A 25,288-nucleotide genomic window follows, 5' to 3' on the forward strand; every position below is an offset into this window, starting at 1 on the left:
CCTAACTACAATTAATCTAATCTAACTAAAATCCGTTTTTCATGAATGCCGTGTATACTCTAACATTAAAAATGAAAATACGTGCGTAAGATTTTCAATATTTACTTAACATTAAAGTAATGAGAACGAAAGCTACATCGCTTTCCATTCGTTCCGAAAAGATAAGTGCTTTTAAGTTTCCACTAGAATATCAGAAAATTGATTCTTATAAATGCTTAGAACTGCAAACAAAAGAGCTGTCCAGACGATCGTTCAGCTGTTCATCCAGTTTCGCAGGTTCGTTCACTCGGTTTCTAGTTCGTTCGTTTTCGCCGGCGAGCACTCGGCGGACCGTTTACGTTTCTGGTTTTTGGTTTCTGGTTTGTTCAGTTGTTCCTCCGTTTGCCCAGTTCTTCTTGCTATTCATGGGCATAAACATGTTATAAACAATAAAATTTAACCAGTGAAGTTCCTTCATGTTTTTTTTTCTGTGTCATGCTACAGAGAAAGACTTCTTCTTTTTCCGATCTGACACAAACACCTGGTAACAAACTCGTTCACAATCTTTCGCAACGCCTTGAATGCGGGGGCTACCAAGCTTCGTATTGACAAGATGGCGGACGCAGAAAACGGCAAGAGGACACGGTAAACAAGTCCTCGAAACAAGACTTTATTTCAATTACTTTATGTCATCGATACTCAAGGTAGTCAGGAGTTTATTCAACCTTTTCAGTTAAAATATATTATTCTAAATCGAACCATTGCTAGCGGGTAACTAAAGAACTGTTTATTGCCGTTTTAACCGAGTGCTTGCCACCCAAAATTCAGCCGGCGATGACCTCTTTCCCAGCCGGCGAATTTCGCCGGCAGCCGGCGCTTAGCGACAACCCTGATGCATTACACTTTTTGGTACATTTCTTTGTCACCACTGCACGACTCAGATGTGAAATTTCCTGATGGGACATTTTATGAAGGACATAAACACACCACAACAAATTTTTCTTTCTTTTTCTAACCTTGGGTGTGGTCTCCAAAAATTCAACTGCAAGAAATTTCATCTACATTACTGAGAGTCCAGGTGATCTAAAAATTGTTTTACGGGAAATCTGTCAAGTCCCATTGGCCAGGAAATGATGCTTGGAAGGATCAAAGCCTATTAGTGTCTTCAGCAAATTTTAAGATGCAACAACATAAAAATAGCCAAGAATTTTCATATTTCGATATTTTTTTCCATGATGGACTACATAAACTAAGACACACAACAACAACAACTACAACAACTTGTTAGCTAGGGAACTGTCATAACAAGTCAAGTTTTTGTTCAAAGAGGACCCACCTTGTCTGGGGTGTTGTTGGTGGTGGTTGGGGTGGGGGGGGGGGGGGGATCAAAGACACCACCTATCTCATTACCAACAAAAATTGTGGCTTTAAAATTTGAATTGACACAGAAATATTCTGCTAACAAGAGTCAGCATTGCTAGATAAACAAGAAAAAGTGAGGTCTGAATCTCATTGTCATTTTTACTGCTTGATAGAGGGGTGGCTATGAACAAAGACACCATCTTTTGAGGTTGACAAAGGAGTGTGTGTGTGTGTGTGTGGGGGGGGGGGGGGCGAGACCACCATCTATTTTGTGGTTTAGTGGGTCCTGTTTGAGTATAACAGTTTTGACCTTTTCTAAATCTATAATAAATTATTACTCTTAATCGGAAACTTGAATCAAACGAAAAATAATAAAAGGTGACTTGGGCACATTTTTCCATGCACCATTTCAAATAAACATTGTTTAACACATAAAGCCCTAACAGTGATCAGCTTCAAATTTCTACTTCTAATATCAATGCTTCTTCCATCCCTGAGGTCATGAGAATTAAGGATATGATGACCCAAGGTGAATTTTCTTGATAATTATTTTAATAACTTCTCCACAGTCCTCTTATAAGAAAGGTATGGGGACAAGATAGGAGAATTTGTTCTTTGATATTAGGGGTTAAAGGGTTACAATACATACCATGTTTCCTTTCACTCCAGGGCTTCCACTTCTTCCTGGGTCGCCGTTTCTTCCACCCTCACCCTTGGGTCCTACCTCTCCTGTAGGTCCTTGTTCACCTGTCTCTCCTGGGTCACCTTGTACTCCTTGTTCACCGCGGTCACCCTTAGCTCCGGGAACACCAGGGGATCCTAAAGGTCCAGTCGACCCTCTGGCACCCTACCAAGAAAAAGAATAAGATGTAACTAAGATGGTCAGCATTTTGCCCCAGGTGTAATCTCGCAAAATATCCCTTAGTTACCTTTTGGGCTTGGAGCATAACTGAAATATAGTACATTTTACTTTTGTTGTTTCGGCTCAGACCTGCTGGATATTTTGTGGATTCAATTTGTTTAACAAACAGGGAAGTTTTATGCTTTGATCACAAAATGAAGTGTAAAACTGCAGATGATTCCTGAAGAAATTAACGCCACATTCAAAGCTAAAACAAGCATGGGTGACTCTCCAGGAAGCTGATGGCCACATTACATTCTCCTTCATTTGGTCACTTTTATACACAACATTCTAAGCACGTTTTTCAACTCACCTGACAAAGAATCAAACGAAAATTGTATCATTAATTTTATTGGCAATTTAAGCAGCAATTTATCTCCATTCCAGGTTAATAATAATAACAATAACAACAATAACTTTATTCAAACGAATATTTTTCAAACGAAAATTGTATCATTAATTTTATTGGCAATTTAAGCAGCAATTTATCTCCATTCCAGGTTAATAATAATAACAATAACAACAATAACTTTATTGAAATCACCTTTATCATAAGAAAAATACAATCTTAATCCATTGATCACCATGCCAGCCAAAAGAGGCCATGATTTCGTGCATGATTTTGTGTTCCGTTCCTGCACAGGCAGCCCAAGTGTGAAATAAGAGGAATAATATAAATGACACGTACGCGAACGTGACTTTTGCCTTTGAGCGGTGTGGGCAAGAGTCACGTTCGCGTACGTGTCATTTATTCCTCTTATTTCGCGCTTGGACCACCTATGGTTCCTGCCTCCCCTAGAAGGGATGTTTTGTCCCTACTGTTCTAATGGTCTTCAGAAAAGAATGGCCAATCCGAATCCACTGTCTGTGCATACATTTACAAGTCTTATACTGCAAATTATTTGATAACAACTTAAAAATAATGAAGAGAGCATACCGGGACACCCTGTTCACCGGGTGGTCCTTCAGGACCTCTTTGTCCCACTGGCCCTGCTCGACCTCGCTTTCCTGGAGCACCTATCAAGCCAGTTTCTCCCTGAAAACCGCAACAAAATTAACGTGAGAAGACTGTCCACTAACTAGGAATTCTAATTTTTTTCTGTCTTTTATTTTACGCCATCTGTACTCTGGCACCCAGAGAATGAACTCCTGAGGGAGATCACTTTTGTCTCTTCTCCTCCATCTGTTTTTTTTTTTTCTTGATTTTCTTTTTTTGTTTTAAGGTGTCTGTATCTAATTGTAATGTTATGTGAATTTGTTCTATTCTTTGTTGTACACAAAAAGGCCCTGTTTTTTCGGGATTCATTTTTCCTGAGGGCTCACTACTTTCCTGTGATATTGTTTATTATGCTGTACAAGGTGGTTCTCACTTTGCGTCTGTGGATAAAATCTTTAAGTATGACAAATGAAACGAATGCTACTGAGCAGCACTTTCCTATGGCACTGCTTATTGCAATTTACAAGCTGGTTCTCGCTTTCAGTCTGTGGATGAAATCCTTGAGTATGGCAAAAATGAAATGAAAGTTACTGAGCAGTCCTTTCCTGTGGTGTTGTTTATTATACTGTACAAGGTGGTTCTAACTTTTGAGTCTGTGGATGAAATCCTAAAGTGTGACCATTCAAATGAAAGCTACTGAGCAGTACTTTCCCGTGGTGCTGTTTATTATGCTGTACAAGGTGGTTCTAACTTTTGAGTCTCTGGATGAAATCCTAAAGTGTGACCATTCAAATGAAAGCTACTGAGTAGTTCTTTCCTGTGGTACTGTTTATTATACTGTACATTATGATGTCCTGCACTTCAGAAACTACTTGCAAAGAACTAGCTGCTAGCTAGAAAACCTTGCAGTTATCTAGCTGTTAGGCATTTCCTTATATATAACATCATATTCAGTATAAAGTGTAATTGTATATTCTATATGTTAACCCTTTCCCGACCGAGGGAAATGGCAAATTTTTCTAAATCGTTAACTATGAACTGGGAGACTACATGTGATATACCATTTAAAAGGTATTTTCAGGAGTGTGCTATAAATCACACCAACAGAGATGGAGGAGGTCACATATTAGAGTGAGAAAAGTCCAAAACGAAAGAAGAAAAACTTTGAAAATTTTCTTATTCGTTGTACATACTGGGTATCCCCCTAAACTATAGCTTAATGTACAGCTCTCAGTGCATTGCTTGTTGTAAGATATCAACTGGACCCTTAACGTACAAAGGGAAAAAAATCCAAAAGTTTGAGGGGTGGTAAATCAAGTCTCATATAGGAGGGGGGCATGATTTTATGCCTTCAATTTATAGATGTTTCAAAGATCTTTTGGTTGTGCAAATTTCACACAAATTGACCAAATACTGAGCTCATAATTGCGTCTTGTGCCATATGGCACTCTTGGTCGGGAAAGGGTTAAGTCTAACAAATAACAACATTTGAACATTTTGAAAATGCAAGAAAATGTGAAATAAAGTTGTTATTGAGAATGATGTATCATTCTAGAAAGTGACACAGGCGTACTCGGAAAAAAGAAATGCGAGTGCTCTTATCAGGAGTCGAACGTAAGAACTTTCAGAATACTAGTTTAGATGCTCTACCACTGAGCTACAGGAGACGCGTGGGAGCTAAGGCCATTAAAAGCTCCCACGAGTCTCCTGTAGCTCAGTTGTTGTTGTTGCTTAACACAGGCTGAACTGTGTTAAAAACAGCAAGGAGAAGATGCTGTTCATATGGGTTGAGCATGGCTACTTACAGGGTTGCCATCATAACCAGGATTTCCAGGATCACCATCACTACCCTGAAAAGGATCAAGAATATCAAAGTTATCCTTTAACCCTAACGGTGATCAACATCAAATTTCTCCTGGTAATATCAATGCTTATTCAACCCCTGAGGTCTTGAGAATTAGGGATATGATCACCCAAGGTGAATTTTCCTGATATTTTAACAGCTTCTCCAATGTTAACAAGTTTGATCTTACCCCAGCAACCAAAGTTTGACAGGCAATTTTTTTTCAGAAAAAGGAAATAATATTCGTATTAACAAAGATGTTGCAGCTTGATCCCATCATCAAGACCATAAAACGAAAGGGAATTAAACGCTTGCCTGTTACAAAATTATATTGGATCCCAATCAGGTATCTGCTTAGAATTTGAGGAACATTCTTGTTTGTAATGAACAAAAATTAACTTATTGTTATAGTAAATTTCATATTTTTAGCTCATTTGAGAGTTCTTTTCTATTGGTTTTGGTTACTTTTTGAAAAAGTTGGGTGGTTTTCTGATGTTAGGTGAGATCCAGAAATAAAAGATGGAAGCGATATGGAAATCATGATGTACATCTGTAATTCCCATGTTTCTAAACATGATGCATTACTTCACATTGCAGACCTCAAAGGAAACATCTTTTGAAATACTATATCTACCCTCCAAGTACATTGTCATAGCGCTTAATGTTCTTGGCGTTACTGAAAGGGGGGGGGGGGGGGGATCCCCCACCCACTTGCAGCCACAAAAGATGAAAAAAAGCTCAGCCTAGAAAGGGTTGACATGTACCCTATCTCCAGGAACGCCTTGATTTCCTTTGTTTCCCTTAAACCCTTGTGGTCCCTGCAAACAAAACATACATTTCCCAAGGTGAGTAAAACTACTTAAAATGCATGGCTTGATCAAAGTAGGTTACAAAAGGAAAGCAAAACCACCAGTGAGCAGACTCTGAAGTTCAAGGTTCAACCAAACGTTATGCTTTTCACTGCCATTAATCACTACAGCGGACCTCTAAGAAAACAAAAATGTTTGGCTCTTGAACCGAGTCAATCGTTCATGTTTGTGTGCCGCGATTGGCAGATTTCGATTTCGCCACAATTGTGATTGACAGCAGTAATAAACACAAATCATTAGTTGGGTTGAAGCTCACAGTCTGTATGCTATTGAAATACACAGTAATTCATGGATGCATTGAAAGCCTTGCAATGCAGTGTGGAGAAATATCCGCCGGTAACACTTTGGCAGGTTACAAGTTATCAGAATTTATCTTACCTTGTCTCCTTTGAACCCTGCTTCACCGGCTATACCAGGGTTACCAGCAGGACCCTGGAAAAATAGAAATAATCACAAAAACTAAGTTATACCAGCCATTCTGCAGGCAACAGGGTTCAAGTCTCCACTCTGCTTGCTAGATGGATTTGTTCCGTGGTTGGTTCTATCATTGGCCACACTTTTGTTATAATTCAAGTTGGAATGTCAAGGGCCCATCTAATAGGCGAATCTTTGTTTACACTTTTTGCCTCATTAACATATGCTTATCAGTATTTGATGACGCTAATAAAATAAAAACTCTGAATATTCAAAGGGTATAACAGTTTCAGTTTTCTCTAAAAGTTTGAGCCCAATACATCGAATGGTTTCGGAGAAATTCTCTTCTAAAAACTCGAACTTTTACAGAGAATGTATGGCTCATCAACTTTTTTGCCACCCAGCAATTTTGCAGTTTTTGATGGCTGATATTTCCTTCAATATTGATTGCAAAGAGCTGAAAATTGCACAAATTGCTCAACTTAATCAGCTCTTTCAACTTTCGCATTAAGTTCATATATATGGCCACGGCTTCTATGAGTTAATTCGTATACTAATGAGGAAAAATGTAAACAATGACGTCAGCAAAGATTCGCTTATTGACTAGTTCTAGTCCACGCTCTCAGTAATTACTACAAACTGTTTATTTTCCAGTTTTTCAAAAGGATCTTTGCCTAGTAAGGTAAAGATTCCCCCACTACTTCTACAACAACACATTAGTGTGATTTGAACTTGTAGTAAATGCCCTACAACATCTTTAGGTCTCTCCTGATTCGCCCTAAGCTGGGCTAGAGACTAAGTAAACTTTTCAGCCCACTAGCCCAGTGGCTAGTAACATTTCTGGTTTCACAAGCCAAAATAAAATGTTCTCCAGCCGTAGTTTCACTATTTCATTTTACAAAGAGAGGAGGAGGGAGCTGAGACATTTTTTTTTAATTTGATGTGTAAAATAATTATTAAGAAAAAATCTCCCACACTTGAAAAAGTTTTTTTTTTTTTCACTGCCGTTCACAAATTGCATTATTTGCGATTGAAATCTCAAATTTACCTAACATGAAAAAGCTTTAACTCTACGCACATAGCACAGAAAGCAGACTCAAACATCGGTAAATTGATATCTAAGAAACACTTGGCTTCTTTGAGTTATTTGAATTAAAGTTTTAGTTTCATTAACAATCTGTACATTTAATATTCAAATGGTTGGAGTCAAATTAGTTCTAAAAGTAATTCAAATTCTCAAAAAAGCAAAGTGTACATGTCCTCTCAACCTAATCGTTCATGCTAAAAAAGCCTCTGGGATGGAAGCCAAAGCTTCAAGTTTCCATCAACTTTATTGTCAAAGAAAAAAAATCCAGTACAACATACTTAACCCAGAAATAGGAATTAACTTTGCCACTAATGCCACTAAAAAAAGGTCAGAATATTTACCGGTGGTCCTTGTGCGCCAGCCTCTCCTATGTCTCCCTTTTCTCCTGGTTCACCCTGTAAAATGATGCAATGGTAAAGCAGTTGCAGCACATTCCAATAAACTTTTGTTTCAAGAACCTAAACAGTACCTGGAGTATTTAATTTCTCCTTACAATATTACTACTTAATCAAACAAATAAGTCATGAGAATATCCGAAATGATCACCAAGATAAAGACAGTTTTCTTAGCATTTCAAAAAACACATTTATTTAATAATTCATAAGCCCATTGACCTATCAAATGGTGGATAAAACATCACGTGCAGTGGTTTTAAAACCTTATAAAACCTCCTCCTTATTAGTATGCAGTGTTTATTGTGTTTCTTGTATGATAATTTCCAACGTTCACAAAAGCATCATTGTTATGAAGTCTATTGACACATGCTTTTCCAGGAATGTTTTTGAAGCCGTTTAAAAAGCTCGCAGCATGTGTTTTATTGGGTCTAAAACCACTCGGCCCGATAAAACACTGCTGCTTATGTTTTAAACATTACATAAACGAATGGGAAATATATGGCAAACAGTGAGAAAAATATAAATGTTAACACAGGGTTCGTACTCTTTTGGGCTTTTAAAAATACATGACTAATTCCATTGACCTTTTCTAATTTGCACAACCCCCCTCAATTAGCCTTTGCTATTATGCAGGTTGTGTATGTGTTTATTTTTTGTAACTAAGGTTTTAGAAGTTGAAGTTGAAGTTGAAGTTTTGCATGACAAAGCACTCACATTTAACGGTGTCAAAATGCGCAGTGTTTATTTCTACTGAGTGAAAATCTGTTTCGTGGTTCCTTTTCATTTGTTTTTAATTGTTCATCTTTTTCCTTTTTTATTCCCTTTCTTATTCCCTTTCTTAGTGATTTTTTTTCTATAAAGATCATTTTCAATGACTTTCCATGACCCACAATTAAAATCTATGACTTTCCAGGCATGGAAAACAAAATTATAAAATTCCATGACTTTGCAGGTCTTCCTTGACCCATACAAATCCTGTAACATAAACTTAAGATTTTCGTGATAAATGCAGTTTCACTGACAGTACTTACATCTGTACCATCTGCTCCAGATGGTCCAGGCGGTCCTGGCCGACCATTCCTTCCCTAATGAGGTGAATAAAATGAATTAAACTGTAATTCCGTGGAGCTAAAACAAACAGGGCTAGTTGTTGCTCTCTGGTTGAAGTCACAATGAATTGTTTTCAGCATGGAGAGTATTGAGCATCGCATTGTCACTGAGCTAAAATTGCAAGGAATTTCTTGTCACGGTAACATGCACTTCCGCATCTAAAATGGAGGCTCTTGAATGAAAAGGCATCCAAGCGCAGCTCATTAAAGCGATGCACTTGGACCTAACTATTTGGTAAGCTGTTTCTTCCATCATTTTCAGTGACGATAAATGTTTTAAATACTAAAGCCATCCTGTTTGAGTCTTTCAGGAAAGAAATATTCCCAGACTCTGTAAACAGGCTACAGGTCAAAAACTTGCAAGTCTGAAAAAAAAAATTTCAGACTGTTCCTTCTCAAAGAAACTGGTACAGTCGAACCTTTATTAAGCGGCACCGTATTAAGCGGTCACCCTCTATTAAGCGGTCAGTTGTCAAAGTCCTGAAAATTACTTCCCTTATTTACTGTAATTCTGACCTGTATTAAACGGTCACCTCTATTAAGCGGTCGCGGTCACCCTATACTAAGTCCCAGCGAGCTGTTTCTATTGTCTTGACCTGTTTTAAACGGTCACCTTGTGAAAGGATACCACTTAAATATGGTAACAAATAGCGTGCCAGGCAATTGAGCTTCTAATGAGCTGCACAATCGTGGCGTTAATGTTTTACTAGTCTGTTTCAATACCATGCTCTCCTTTGTCATACCATTTTACCGCCGAACTTTCTTAACCAAGTAAGTGATGTATTCTGTGCAACCTGTATTAAGCGGTCAACCTGTATTAAGCGGTCACTTAGCCATTCCCCGAGGGTGACCGCTTAATACAGGTTTGACTGTATTAAAATTACTGTGTAACTTTTAAAGTTGCTGTTGTTTGCAATTCTAAATATCATTGTTCATAAAAATCTACATTAGACCAAAGCTTTTTTGAACCAAGGGAAACATGATTGTTCGTCTTTGGAGAGGGACTTAAAAGAAAGAATGAACTGCACAACAGGATTTTAAAAAACATCTTTCTTTTTCTTTGCGATAGTTCTGATCAAGTTACCAGGGCGTGGTTGTTCGAAAGCTGATTAACGTTAATCCACGATCAAAAGTTAACCAAGGTTTTCAGCTCCCTAATTAAAATTGTTTTTAAACTCTAATGTTAAGCTAGTGGTAAAGAAAATTCAACGTCAAAACTAAGGGACAAAAATCTTTTTGAAAAATCTTTATTGCTGTGTAATTAAACTCAAACCAAAGTTTTTGTTAACCCAAATTTAAATTAATTGGGCTTTGAACAACTGGGCCCAGGGGTTCATTGATGCATGCATACATGAAATAATGCATTCATTCATTCATTCATTCAATCATGCATACAGGCAGGCATACGTTCAAACATTTATTCATTCATGCATGCATGGACACATAATTCATTTATTATCAGTTCATTCAACTTACCACAGGTCCTTGCTCTCCTTGTGGGCCTGCTACTCCACGCTTGCCACCTATTCCCTGTGATTCAACAAAAACAACTATAACATATCAAACATACACGTACAGTATTTAAAGGAAACCTCCACTCTCGAAACATGTTAATGTTAAATTATTGAAAATACAATTTTCTTTGAAATTTCATTGGAAAACATGGAAATAATAATTTAGTGTCGGAAGAAACATGATTTGATTATCGGCTATTTTTGCTTTTAAATTTCCTGCGCACTGCCATCTTGGATGTCATGACATAACAAGGTTGCTTAATTGTTTCACACAAAAGAACTTCTGCTGAATAACAATAGCGGCAACCATTACACGTCATAAAACTCAAAATGGCTGCCCCCAGGAAGATATAATTTAAGCGAAAGTTGTCGATAATCATATCTAATTTTTAACACACTGAATGTCATTTCTACGTTTTAGACGAAAATTTAGAATTTAGGCACTATTTACAACGCTTACCCGTCAATTTGTTGTGAGAGTGGAGGTTCCCTTTAAAAGACAGTTACATATATGTATAAAATATCTTTGCCAATCAAACAGTACAAGATTAGGCTAAAGTAACAAGTTACCCATCCAGCAATAAAAGAAAACAATGACAATGCTGCAAGCCAGATAACAAAAGGTTTTGAATTGTTTCTTTTTAATCTTGTTCCTCTTGATTTTTAGTTACTTAGAATGGCATGTGTTCAAACAGCCAATGAACCATGGGTTTCCATATCATTGGCAAATTATTTCTTGGAAAGGTTACATGTATATAATTTTGCAGTTCTAACAAATAAATAATAACAAATTCAGGAAATTTCAACAATAGGCCTGTTGGCTCTGAATTATCTCCAGTCCTTTTTCAAACTAATTACTTGGTACACAGCATTCACATTTTTACAGGAATGCAAATAAAACTCATTTTATTTCCAAACATACTACACAGTTTGCAACCAGGCTTCACATTGACAAAGAAGCAATTTAAAAATGTAACTCAAAAATGTGACCAGCATATTAATTTAGTTATTTCCTTTTTATCGACTATCAAAACAGCTGACTCCATCAAAGTGCCACCATTGAAAGGCAGAAACCTCTAACAGAATTTCACTTGTTTGTAGCCTAACTCCCTTAATGGAGGATAGCTTCCTAGGAGAGTAGCCATGTCATGCCGCACCATTCTCTGGACATGCGGACATGTCATACAACAAGCTACTATAAAAGTCATGGTCATTTTGTAATGTACATGCCAATGTCATTAACAAGTCATTTTGTGTTTTCCTTCGGAGCTTTAAATGGTCACATGATAGTTTACCAAAGGGGCTCGGTAGCAGGAAACAAGAAATAATTTGAATAAAAAGCACAACGCTTTTGAGTTTGAAAGACATGTGTTGGATTGAACATAAGCCATCTTCAGTTAAATTACAAAGCTATAAAATGATTCATTTAGCTTTGTAATTTAACTGAAGTTAGATGGCTTATGTTCAAGCCAAAACATGTCTTTCAAACTCAAAAGCGTTGTGCAGTTATATACACTATATGCAACTTAAGCAGTTCCATAAAGAAAGACTGAAAAAAATTCAGGCTTGATCAGGATTCAAACCCATCACCTACGCGATACCGGTGCAGTGCTCTGACTAATAATTGAGCTACAAGCCAACTGGGAGCTGGTCACATTGTGAAATGATTTTTTTCATTGACATTTTTATTAACCATTTTTTTTTTACCAATGGAAATTCAAGGACTAACTAAGACACATTGTAAGTGTTTTCAAGGCCTTGAAACAGGACACCTAAAATCCAAGGGTTTCAAGATGTGCACAAACTCTGCAGTTGGCAGTTAAATTTAATTTCCTTTTGTTAGACAGACAGCTGGTCTTTACAGCATCCACCTTGGACGGAATATTAAACTGAAAATTACATTATGCAGGTCACAAGAACAAATGGAATGATCACCAGAGATGAAAGGTCTTCAGTTGATGTTTAAACAAATTCTACCAACTATTTCTAGACAAGATACCCCCACCAGTTAAGGAGAATTTGCATGCTCGCATAAAATATACAATACTTACAGGTGGGCCACGTTTTCCAGGTGATCCTGGGGGTCCTCTCGCACCCTAAATTGCATAAAAATATATTGATCAGTGGCATCTCAAGGTCCTATATACCAATCATGGACTCAGATTTTCTTCTTTGTTCCATGCTTGCTTATCACATCTTTCGCATTTCATTACCGGGTTTAAGATTTAAAATTTTTACATCACTTTTCTTTATTCATCAGCACACAGGGAATTTTTACCATTGCTGATCTTAGCAGTATACAGGGCATGTGTCATAATTGTATGAACTTACAATCTTGGACAAAACTCTTTAAGAGAAAAAGGCACTTTGATGTACTAATGTACAAGTAAGTGCCTCCAAAATTTTACAAAATAACTTTACTGTTCACTACCTTTTTTGCTGTAAACGCAATTCGAAATTCCTCTTACTATTGATATTTTGAAGTAAGCCCTTCGAGACCCAGTAGAAACCAGCATCTAATTTCTGCTTAAAACATCACTACTTGTTTAAACAAATACATCATTGGAATTATTAAGGAAATGATCACCAAAGATTCAATGTTGATGTTCAAACAAATTCTTCCAACTAGCTCCACAAGAAATACAAACAGAGCAATGAGTAGAATACGCATGTTGATCAACTTACAGGTGCTCCAATTTCGCCCTTGATTCCAGCAGGGGCTTCAGGATCAGGTCCTTTGGCGCCACCCTGAGATTAGATACAAGGATAAACATTTAACTTCTTTTACAACTGTAACCAACAACATGTGACCTTCCACCTCCAAAGGAGTCGGACAATGTTGTGTTTGCTGGACATCAATCAAAGCAAAGGTGTTGATATTATTTTGAATTATGATAAGATGTCAAGGCGACAGAGCCAGAAAATTGACAATTTTATTCACTAAGAGAAGGTAAGAGTTTATTAAAATTAATTTCTGAGCCAATTCAAATAGAGAATTAACTACATCCTTTTTCACTACACACGATAATTTACTTATTCACACACATCACCAATTTTGCTTAAAAAAAAAAATGAAATAAAACCAGTCTCCAAAAAATAGAGTCAATCTCAAACAATAAAACCAGTTTAAAAATATGAACCCAGAACAAAAATTGGAGATATCTCTAAAAAGTGATGATCATGGTTTGTTTTTCCCACGAAAAATCACTTATTATAAAATAACATTTTCTTCTTGGTGCTATAAAAGCAATTTGGTGTACTTGAGGGAAGGTATCTTGTCAAGTATTTGAGCAGTACTATAGAACTTTGACCAAACACATCTCTGCAACAGTTCACTTCTATGACACCTCAGGAACATGTCAAATGAAAACATTGCATCTTTTAGCTGGGGCTTAAAGAGGAAGTATCACACCTTTGTGGTGAAAATGGTGTGACAACACCTTCACTAAGTTTAACATTTAAAGGGGAAGCGTCATGGGGATTATGCTCCTTCCAGTAAAAATGATACAACAATACCTTCACTTAGTTACACTAGACATTGTTTACACTACAACTGCCCCTGCTGTTTAAGAATGATCTGTTATAATATATAAATCACTAATCTGCGATCTGATGCGCAAAGAATTTGTTTTTGGAAAATGGTGTGGTTGCATTCCGCACCTTTACATACGACAAGATAGGTCATTCATGCTGTAATGATATGGGCATTCTTTGAAATCAAAGAAAATCTGGAAAGTAATTAGCGATCAAAGAGACAAAGATTACACTACAAAGGATTATTTCTCCGCCTTAAACTCCCTGAATTTGGGCGTTTCTCTTGACATTTCAGGGGCGTAAAATGACAAGCAGAAAATTGATCCATGCTTTATGACCTGGTAATAAATAAAATAAATGCAGTCTGATATGCATTTATTCCATTCGGGTATTTACTTGATGCTACATCATAACTACCTATTTATTCCATGGGTACCCTGTTTACGCTATTAGGTTTCAGTTGTAAAAAAAACATTTTTTTCATATAACACCAAATTCCCACGACACATCCCCTTTAAATTCAAATCCTTGGATACTGTTTCAAAGGTACTTACTGTTAATTGGCCAGCCCCTCCCCCTGGAGGGCCCGCTGCTCCTATAGGACCTTGTTCACCAGGCTCTCCCCTAGGTCCAGGATTGCCTCGGGCACCCTGCAAAACAAAAACAATTGGTGTTCAACATTGCAATTTTTTATCACAGTGACAATACACTGCCAAGTAGAATGACAGAGCAAAAGTTAACACTGTACATGCTGGCCTTTTCTGCTTGATGATAACTTGATATGGTAGATCTTAGTCTTGAGTCACGTGGATAAACTCCAAAAGCGTAACCATCCAACTGTCACAAGTGAATGCTGCTGAAAGATCGGTACTTTCCTGTGGAATTTATGCTATGCAAGGTGGTTCTAATGTTTGAGTTTAGGGATGAAATTCTTTAGTGTGACCATTCAAATAAAAGCTACTGTGCAGTACTTTCCTGTGGTACTGTTTAACATGTTGTACATTATGGTTCTAACATTTGAGTCTGTGGATGAAATTGTAAAGGGTGACCATTCAAATGAAAGCTACTGAGCAGTACTTTCCTGTGGAACTGTTTAATATGCTGTGCAAGTTAAGGTGGTTTTAACGTTTCAGTCTGTGGGTGAAATCCTAAAGTTGGACCATTCAAATGAAAGCTACTGAGCAGTATTTTCCTGTGGTGCTGTTTGTTATGATGTACAAGGTGGTTCAAACATTTGAGTCATAAATTCTAAGGTGTGACCATTCAAATGACAACTAAGTAAGTAAGTAAGCAGTCTTTATTAAATAGAAATTGGTACATACTTATATCAGGCGTGTTAAGTCAAAACAGTCTTCTTTTGGTACTATTATTTAGTTTAAATAGCCCGCCTAGAATAGCTCTGCTAACTGCGGGCTACAAAGGCCTTTTTTTCAGTTTGTAAAAATAAAGTTAATGTTGTTGTTGTTGTTGTTGTTCTAATGTTGCTACTGCAAAGTGAATTTTGCAGACTAAAAACATTTTCCCTTTACTGTACCTCTCATAAAAATTTGAGAAAGAAATACATATGAATTTAAATTCTGGTGCTCTTTGGAGTGTTATCACATCTCACTGATACATACAGCGTATCCTTGGGGTCCCGTGTCACCGGGTGGACCTTGCTCTCCTTGTTCACCCTAATGAAGGAAAACAATATCAACAACATAATCAGACATGTAAGATCAGACAGACAGACAGACAGACAGATATACAGACAGGTTTTATTGAAGGAACTTTGCAGAAAAAAACACTGAATTGTGTAACCTTTACAAGCATTTTCTAAATAATTAACTTGTTTCGCAGCGCCGTTGCACACAAGTTTCAGCTAAAAGTTTCAAAGTGTACCGGCGACTTAAGATACCAAAACTACTTATAGTATGTAGGAACAGAAGTAAACAAATCTAAAACAATCTTGTTTCATTTTTTTGTTTGTTTGTTTGTCTGTTTAGTTATAGGCAAAACTTAACACTGTTCAGAGATGAATGTCCATCAGTAAAGAAAGCATATAGTGTATTTTAAAGTTGAATTAAAAAGCAATTCAATCAACTTACTGGGTCGCCATTTGGTCCATTGGGACCTGGGGCTCCTTTCTGCAGAGTGGAAAATAATTAATAATAATATTTCATATTTCTACTGCGCCAATTAACATGTAAATATGATCAAATGTGATTACACCTAGTGAAATGAAAATAGCCAAAAAAATAATTACAATAACATAACATCGTAAATAAGAATAATTATATAATATAAAATATTTGAAATCACTACCTCAAATATTAGGATTAAATGCCCATCACACCTGAATACATTTATATATACATTCTAAAACAGTTGTGTCATAAAATCCTTGAAATGGCTAGTTTCCGCTCTCCTGAACAGGTGCATTTTCACCATTGCTTTAAAACATTCTAAATCACTTCCATGGCTATAATTGTATGGGGTGGTGATCACGCAGGAACTTAAGTTGGCTGAATACAGTTTTTTAGTGTACAGGGCTGAGTTGCTCGAAGCATGGTTAGCGCTAACCATTGGTTAAGAGGTATTAAAACCTATAGGTTGTCATGGTATTTAACCCGGGTTAGCGCTAACCATGCTTCGAGCAACTGGCCCAGGTGTTAGAAGACGTTATTTGGAAACTATGTACCTCTGGACGCCCAAAATTGGTATGGTGTAAGACTAACCAAGAAGGAATGTATTTTTGTACGTCTTGTTGAGCTAAGTGCCGTTTCCATGGCAGCGCAGCGAACTATTAAACGTCCATAAATAGTAGGTTTCCTTTATTTTTAGAAAATGCACTCATTAGATTTTTTCATTTTTTGTATCCAGAAAAACACACAAAACACTGACACAGTTGCACTACTTTCATGTAATTTTAACAGAGAGATCTCCTGTAAATATTGATTTTGCATCTAAATGTTTTGTGAAGATACCCTCTGTTAGATTTAGATTTCTCTTTGTAGGCGAGTTACGCTTTTAGGGAACTATTTTCATGCCAAATGTCACGAAATTCTAATGAGCGGTTCCTTAGAAAACAGTTCATTTCCACGTAAACAACCATTCACAATTTTTTGGTCAAATGCGCATGCGTGGCTTTAATTGGGTTTCATGGCAAAGATGAAAAGCATGCACAAGGTCTTAGTGAATGATTTTTTTCCTCGGAAAGAAAAGAAAAAGAGTCCAGAAACAAGAAACTTAGTTATTTAGGATCAAAACTTAACTTTACTATTCATTTCATGTGAAATTGAGGGATCACTTTATCGACTGCCGTATTTGCGTACCACAACCCTAGTGCGTGCTTAATAGCATCACTAACAGAATCTGTAAAGCGCGCAAACTGTGTTCGGCCACCTTAACTTTCAATTCTGATTTTGGGTTTAGTAATGGTTAACAGGGCAGTGCTTTACGAATATAACTTGCCAACCAAAAACATTCATAATTTGATTAAATTATATTGGCTGAAATTTTATTCTGTTGTTTAAGTGTTTAAAATATTGGAACCTTGATTTTGTAGTATCCCAGGAGTAAGAGGTGGTGGTTGGGAAGGGGACAGGAACTGAGATAAAATGGCTTTGTTGGGGGATGGGAAGTGGGAGGCAAGACAAAAATTTGCACAATTGCATAACAGGGGGAAGGGACTGGAAGTACACTGTAAACAGTATAGGAGGAGGTTTAGACCCTCCATCCCCTCCCTCACAAAACTGTTGTAGTTCACTCACCATGGGTGGATGTGTTGGAGACGGATCTAATTGGAGTAAAGTAAAGCTGTTAGTAACAGTTTACTGGGGTTCAAGATATTTCGAAAATGCTGCAACTTTCAAAAACATGCAGACCCTTGAAGGTCCAGCTTCAACCAACCATAATAGGGAGCTTAAGCACAGACGTTCGTGAGGCACGGATGGCAACCAGAAGTCAAACGTTTCCTTTTTTGGTGCGTTTTTGCTCCCCACAACAGACGGGAAAAGCTCTTGCTGGATGTCTGTGGCTTGACGTTACAAACATGATGGTGTCAAAATGCTCCAAAAAGAAAACAATTTGACTTCCGGTTGCCGTCTGTGACTCATGAACATCTGTGCTTAAGCTCAGTGGATTTCTTAGAAAACAAGGACAATGGGCTGAACAGGGTCAAAAGGTCACAACTGTATATGCCGTGATTATATTGGCTGATTTTAATCTACTTTGTTGCTTTCTGTATTTTTTGCAGTTAGTTGGTAGTTTCCATTTATAATCATGATTGATGTCAGTAAAACACACATCATTAGTTGGGTTTTGAAGTTCAATTTTGCATGTTATTGAAAAGTGCAGCAGTAATTTTCATATTAGAAAGCTTCAAACTAAGTTTTGCAGTTTGCTATACTGTACTTACAGATATATGGCAGCTTGGACAGACAATACTCGATGCATCAGGAGCAGCTTCCAATTAATGATAGCTTATGATGACCAGTTTTTAAACACTGCTCTCTCAGATAGATGTGCCACTCATTTGCAAGTTTATTGGCTAGGAATGATAAGATTTCACTAAGCTATAGTCAGTCCAGAAAGCCTATAAGATGACACATGAACAGAGATTTTATCGAACGACCACAGTACAAAGTTATTCTTGTTAGCCAATGATGTGACACTGCACAACAAATTTTAAACAATTAAATGCTCTGTAACTGTCACATCACTCTTCAGTGTTAAAACTACTTGCTCGTGGGTTACTAAATATCTTTGGTATAGAATTTTAATTTGAAGAACTCTAAAATCCTCTTGTAGACTGCAGTGGTTGATATCAATGATAAAATTCAGCATCTACTTCAAAGGCTGTACTTTTACTCCCGACACCATGTTTCCAGGAATTCTTTATCACCGGGAAATATTGTACTTTAGCAGACCAATCAAACTTAACACGTTGATTCCTGTGCTGGCTGCAATTTTGGGCATTTTCACACTTGAACTGACCAATCTAAAGGTATTTTATTTATTGTCCAGCTTAATGTACAGCTCTGGGCAACAAACAAACAGACAATTACTTGCAAATAAAAATGGCCTGTTTGAGTTATATATTTCAGTAACTATTCTAAGAAGCATTTACAAGTACTGACACAAAGAAAATTCTACACTATTGCACAATTCAGTGAGGCTCTAGAATGCTCCTAATGGAAACAATAGAATTCTGAATTGACAAAATTTTAACAATACAGGTTTATTACCCCAAGCAATTGTCAATTCATAATTTTATCATACAGATGCAATGCAACGTACTTAATAAGAAGCAAATACAAGTTAGTTCACAATATTATGACACTTCTATACACAATCAAATAGAAAGTAAACTTTATTCAAGAACATTCAAAACATAACTACAGGTTTGGCATATTAAATTATTGCAAATACAAAATCTGAATTAATATGTCAATCAGGGTTAATTGACACATTAAATTATGCTATAACAACATCAAGATAATTTAATGAATTTTGTCATGTAACAAAATAAATACAATTACTAATATTGATTGACTTATTTCTTGTATTATGATAGCAACAGCTTTACTAACCATTCTCAAACTCATTAATAATTCATCAAGCCGAAACAAAGCAAAGCACTACCGTGAAGGAGGTTTTGAAATGTGATCTTAATTATCATAAAATTTTGTGAACTTTTGCTTCGAATTTCTCCAAGAATTATTTATAGTTTGAGAAGCTATATCAAACACTCGAAAGAGTGTTTCCTCCTGTTTCCAAACACCTCGAAGTTGGTTAAAAAAAACTTGGCTGCGCCTCGTTTTTCCAACCTACTTCTCGGTATTTGGAAATCAAAGGAAACACTCTTCCTCGTGTTTGATCTATTACTTCAAGAATCCAGTGCCAACCTTTGTTTTGATTGTCAAAGCTCCCACAAACTTCCTTTCTGTTTAATTACTATCAAGGTGTTTATCCTAGCCTGCAAGGACTTCTCTGAGATCCCGACAACTTAACAACCAATACACCAACCATCTTGTTTTCATTACCACAACTGCTTCTTCTTCAAAGAGTAAGCTTGTCAATACCTTCCCTGATTGCTGACTTGGAGTCAGACAAAGACTACCGCAAAACCTTGTGATACAACTTACCATAATCAGTAAAGCAATAGTAATGGCAGCCGTTATAACAGCAGAGTGGAGTTGGTCGTCCAGGGATAAACTGACAGTCCTTATCCAGTACACACTCATTATGCTCCTCTCCAGGTAAGCATGTTGGTCTCTTTCTTAATGGACAATATTGATTTGCTGACAAACAAAAACATTTACTCATGTTAGAGGGAAAACCAAGCTCTCAGACAGAATATGGTACGATCTGGATGTTTTAACAATGCCTAGTTTTTGAGAAATTTGTGGAATATCAACTTACACAGCAAGCCTTTTAAGAAAATTACACAGCAGTAAATGACAAGTAGGCCACGTTATTAATATTTTTCTGGGCCCCAAACAAGAAACATCCCAGCCAAAAATTGTGGAGTATATTGAGCCAAACTTGGACAACAAGAACTGTACAAAAACCCAGAATAAAAAGCTTTAACTTGTGTTTTCCTTAGCAAACTGAATGTAAGGCATTCAAAACAATTTCAGTTTGCAATTAGAATTACAAACACGTTTATTCTTAGTGCAAACAGCATCATTCTATAACTCATGCTTTAATATTGTAAACCAAGCACTTAGTGTGGCTGACTTGGAATTAGAGATTTCCTTGTGGAGAACACAAGTTTAGCATTCTATGGGGCAGTTAGGCATAATTAACATTTCTCAGTATTTTGCATTAAAGCTTTCGATTTCAAAACATTTAACATTTAAGTGAAGAAACCACTGCACTTCACTGTAACTGCCATGGTTTAGATTTGTTTTGGTTCGAAAATTTCAAGACCAGTCTCATTTTCATTTTCCCTTCTATGACTTCATCACAGCGTAACATCTAACAAATGAAATCAAATTGGTTTGAAAAATTTTACAGTCAGTCTATGTCAAGCGTGACCAGTATTTCTGAAAATGAAATGAACATTCGAATTCCTCTCTGAAATGTCCTGCATTTGAATGGAATCTTGAATGTTTCTCTGGAAATCTTTCAGAAAAAGACGCATTAACTGAAAAAAATATTTAAAATACTTGGAAAACAATTGCTATTCTTGAACTACTTAATGCTGCAATGTAAAGAAAAATTCAAAGCTTTAAACCGCCAATAAACTGGGGAAATTTCTACGGGAACTCTGAAATCTCATTAGCGATGTTCAAAACTGACATGTAAATTTCAAAACTCCGTTCAAATTTCAAAAATACTGGTCACATGTGATTTGGATTGACTGTAAGCCCAAAATAAATCTTAACCACGACATAACCAATATTTAACCTCATTTCCTTGCTGTGTTTACTTGGCATCCATAGTTAAACCTTTAGTTTCAAATGTTACAGTTTGGATTACAGATTTAGTCAAGAAATGTCTGAAGGCAAACAACTCTTACTGTGATAACAGAGCAAAGGAAAAACAGAAAAGGACGTTTTGTGACAAACCAACTACGAGAAAGTACTAATTCTCTACACAGCTGTTTAGATGTTGCTAACACTATCAGTTAAGCCATTTAAGTTACTTATTATGTGAGCCTGGGAACAAAGCTAGATAGGCATTTTGAGCACAGTAGGCCTACTTTTAAGTCTCGCTTATGGAACCTGGAACCCAGACTTGAAACAGAGAATTACAAAATTAAGGCCTAGTTCAGATGCCACACCCTTCAAGTAAGGTACCTTATACAATTAAATGTGGTTAAATGTAATTTAGGCAAGGTTTAAGTCAGCTCAATGCCGGTCAGCAGTCACCTCAAGGTCCTAAGTGTGACGTCACAAATATTTGAATTTTTGAAATTATGGGATTTGTTAGTATATTCGGAAAGAGCATGATGAAAAATGCCTACTTGCCAAAAATCAGCATCTTATTGCAATTTGGGGGCGAGATAAAAAAAAAAAAAAAGATATTAGCTCTGTTATGCCCCAATGACTCCATACAAATCCTTCTAATTTTGTCTCAGTTCTTAATTGATGAACTATTGCTGTTAAATTATCAAAAAGATTTAACAGAATGTAAAATTGTGTCTACATGCAGTTGATGTTTTCTGTCAATGCAAGCAGCAGAAATTGAAAATGTGCATAAATGGAATAGTAATTTCGACAATTTCCAGTATATAGGTGGTTTGCATTGCCGCCATGTTGGTGTACAAAACAAAAGAAATGTGTTCTCATAGTTTGCATAAAAATGAAAGTTAACTCCCAGAGGAGAAAAATCTTATTGCTCCTGTACACCAACATGGCCGCCATGATGTCACATGTCAACCATCAGATTTGCATTTCAACTGGTTGAACTTGAAATTTTTGCAGGCCCTGAAATGTGATCATTCTCTATTATTCAAGCCTGGGTTCATCAGTATGTCAGCAGGGAAAGTGTTAAAAAGTATTGACGCTTAGCAAAGCTGGACATGTCTGGACAAAATTATGCTGATGGTTATTAAATGCACGACCTTGCAAATTAGATATTAAGTGTAAGCTTGTGAAAGTGGCCGGGTATTTTGAGGTTTATTTTCTGTTAGATAGTCGCTATAAGACAAAGAACCAATACAACTGAGTAGAATAAGTGTTAAGGTCCAAAGATACAGTGAGAAATAGTCATCTAACTAAACGAAACGTGCTATGTGAAAGTTCACCGTAGCTGTAGTACTGAAAACAACAGCTGTTTATGAATGCAATCTAAACTAGCGGTTGTTAGGACAGTATTCTTACCTGATTTATAAGCTGTATCTTGCTCTTTTGAAAATCTTCACGGCCTTTCAGCCTTTTTCCAGCCTGCAAAACCTCGGCGAGAAAATATCTCCATTCATCACAGGCGAGATATTTCAAAGAACGACAAAAAAGAGCGCCTCTACTAGCCTTGTTCCCAGACTTCCCCGAACGGGCGCGATCATTCAACGAAAAGATCACCAAAATGTTAACGAATCTAAACAGCCTAGAAAATCCGGAAAATTACTGAACAACCCCTGAATTGAATTCCGCCGATTTATTAAACAATTTCTTTGGTTCAATTTCGCTTTTTTTTTTTATCCAGAAGAACATTACGAATATTTTATTCTCCGTTTGAAAGTTAAATTGTTACATGTAAAAGTGCGATCGTTTTTACCTGTTTTACATATAGACTAAATTGAAAAAAACGCTTCTTGTCTATATATAACAGAGAAACAGAATATAATGTTTTATTTGTCAATCGCCTTTGTTTTGCTGCGTAACAGCAAAAAGGTCAAAAAGTCACGGCGTTGATAAATAAAGTCTCATTGATAATTTGTATCGTGACGATTGTTCAATTCGCGTGTTGCGGCACAAATATCCTTTCTAGTTCTCCTTCAGAACATAGCTGCGGCATAAAACTTTCTTCGCGTGTTTGTGTGGCGTGTGAAGGTACTTTTTCCTCGTTTAACACTGTACGTACTTTCTCTTCGTTGCAACTTGAGCGAGAAAGATCTAGCTACTTATAACAAATTCCACACGAACTTGTAATGGTTTTACTTTTCACCAAAGACCGCAATCACGAAAAGAAGATACAAATCCCTTTTGTGCTCTTTCTACCAATATAAAAACAAATTTAACGTTCAAAATGAACCGCAAGCAATACAAAAACCTTCCGTTTCTTCATAACTGAAGGAAAATGCACTAATTTTGATCATATTTGTTGGTAAACAGCCAATAAAATTCCAGGGTAAATTCGCGCAAGGAAAATCCTCAAATATATTATCCCATAGAAGGTTCAATAAAGTATCCGGACTGAAAAAAGTTTATGCTTTCAATGTTGGCGAATCTTTGTAAGCGGTTAACAAGCGAAACTAACATAAGATACAAGACCATATTTGATCTGCAACACTAGAAATTGTAGACCGCGTGTATCCTTGCGAGGAAATGAACAAAAGCTCTTTGTCACTTCAGTAATGCAAGGGACGATCTCCTACACCAAATAACATATCGTATCAGGAGCATAAGCGCACATGAAATAAGCAAGAAAATGCTTGGATTTCAGCATTACGAGCGCATTTTGAAAGATCTAAGTTGTGTAAAAATGGAGCGAGGTAAAGTGCGCTGCAGAGTAATCTGCAGACCGCAGACGTGAAGAAAAAAACTTCTGCCCGTGTAGTTGCCTGTTTACTGAGTGCAACTCAAACACAACTAGACAGCAAGCAATTTTATAAAGAACTTTTTGTTTACTTTTCATCTCTGAAGAATATATTTTCTCAGAGTAACTCAGCTAGCTGTTGAATATGAAGCCAGAGTATGAGGAGAAGTGTGACGCAAATCGCGCAAATAAGCTTAGATCGAAAAACTGACCCTTTGTTTTCAAAAACGAACATATTAATAATTTCCAAAAGGCATGCACTTCGCCTGCTTGATTTCACTTTGAGAGGACTGAATGAAAAATAACTTTGAAGCCTGTTAGATAAATAAGCATTGAGAAAGTTAACTTGTCAAAATTCAGAAGAAATGATATCTCGCGCGCGCGCGTGATCAGAGAAGAAAAACCCCTTGTGAGAAAAATACATCCGATGCCAAGAGCAATCGATCGACGGGAAAAATTGCAACATAAATGTTAGCGCAAACACTAGTCCAAGCTGCCACATATCGTCAAAACTAATCTCAGCAACACACACGATCACTTAGCCTTAACAAAAGCAAAGCACAGAGCTACTAGCTCTGCGCCTGTAACAAGGGCAACATTCCAACATGCCACGCTTTGAGATCTCGATCGCTTACCTTGTCCTTGTACGAGAATAAATAATGAGATTCCTAAGAGAAGAATTGAAACCGCAGAGGAGCGCAACATCTTGGCAGAACACGTTCAATGACGGTCCTTTCTGGTGCAAAATGCTTGTGAGCACTACACACCGATTCGAGGACCTACACAAAGCTGCTGCAAGACCAAAATGGAGAATGCGGCCTGCAGTGCGATGAGGCGCGGTTCGATAAAGGCTAGCTGATTAGTGATACATTCAAGACCTGCAAAATGACACCACCTCTATTGTATTATAGACGCCAGACCAGACTGGACTGAATTGCCTTTTCATCCCCAACACTGGGGCCCATTGATACTCGCAATCCCGTAGCGCATTTCGGCCGCGGTTATCTTATTTTTTAGATCGTGAGTAAGTGTTTATCTAATCGTTTTTGGCAGGACACAACACTACTATACGTGACAACTCAGTATGTTACAAAGGCTTCTTTAATTTAGCGTGACTACTTCCGATCGCGATCACCACATGCACACACGCAAATTT

The 25,288-nt window shown here is 37.0% G+C and overlaps 1 protein-coding gene across 3 annotated transcripts in view; it reads right to left on the minus strand.

The window, feature by feature from the left end:
• LOC146474216 (uncharacterized) overlaps positions 1–25,100 on the minus strand; it is a 75,224-nt gene extending 50,124 nt beyond the window's left edge. The window contains exons 1-16 of one of the 3 annotated variants that reach the window (XM_085117495.1): positions 24,768–25,010; positions 20,073–20,228; positions 17,697–17,722; positions 16,032–16,070; positions 15,564–15,617; positions 14,499–14,594; positions 13,096–13,158; positions 12,462–12,506; positions 10,373–10,426; positions 8,819–8,872; positions 7,734–7,787; positions 6,270–6,323; positions 5,787–5,840; positions 4,985–5,029; positions 3,180–3,278; positions 1,991–2,188 (exon numbers count right to left, since the gene is read on the minus strand). In XM_085117495.1, coding sequence (XP_084973621.1) covers positions 1,991–2,188; positions 3,180–3,278; positions 4,985–5,029; positions 5,787–5,840; positions 6,270–6,323; positions 7,734–7,787; positions 8,819–8,872; positions 10,373–10,426; positions 12,462–12,506; positions 13,096–13,158; positions 14,499–14,594; positions 15,564–15,617; positions 16,032–16,070; positions 17,697–17,722; positions 20,073–20,228; positions 24,768–24,837 — 1,161 coding nt within the window. In that variant the 5' untranslated portion in view covers positions 24,838–25,010. Of the gene's footprint in view, positions 1–1,990; positions 2,189–3,179; positions 3,279–4,984; positions 5,030–5,786; positions 5,841–6,269; positions 6,324–7,733; positions 7,788–8,818; positions 8,873–10,372; positions 10,427–12,461; positions 12,507–13,095; positions 13,159–14,498; positions 14,595–15,563; positions 15,618–16,031; positions 16,071–17,696; positions 17,723–20,072; positions 20,229–22,757; positions 22,885–24,767 lie in introns of those variants that run through there. The other 2 variants (XM_085117498.1, XM_085117496.1) reach the window with 2 other exon arrangements.
• Positions 25,101–25,288: the final 188 nt, after the last annotated feature.

The sequence above is a fragment of the Pavona decussata genome, unplaced genomic scaffold, assembly GCF_977016875.1.
Source record: "Pavona decussata unplaced genomic scaffold, jaPavDecu1.1 SCAFFOLD_91, whole genome shotgun sequence".
Lineage (NCBI taxonomy): Eukaryota > Metazoa > Cnidaria > Anthozoa > Scleractinia > Agariciidae > Pavona > Pavona decussata.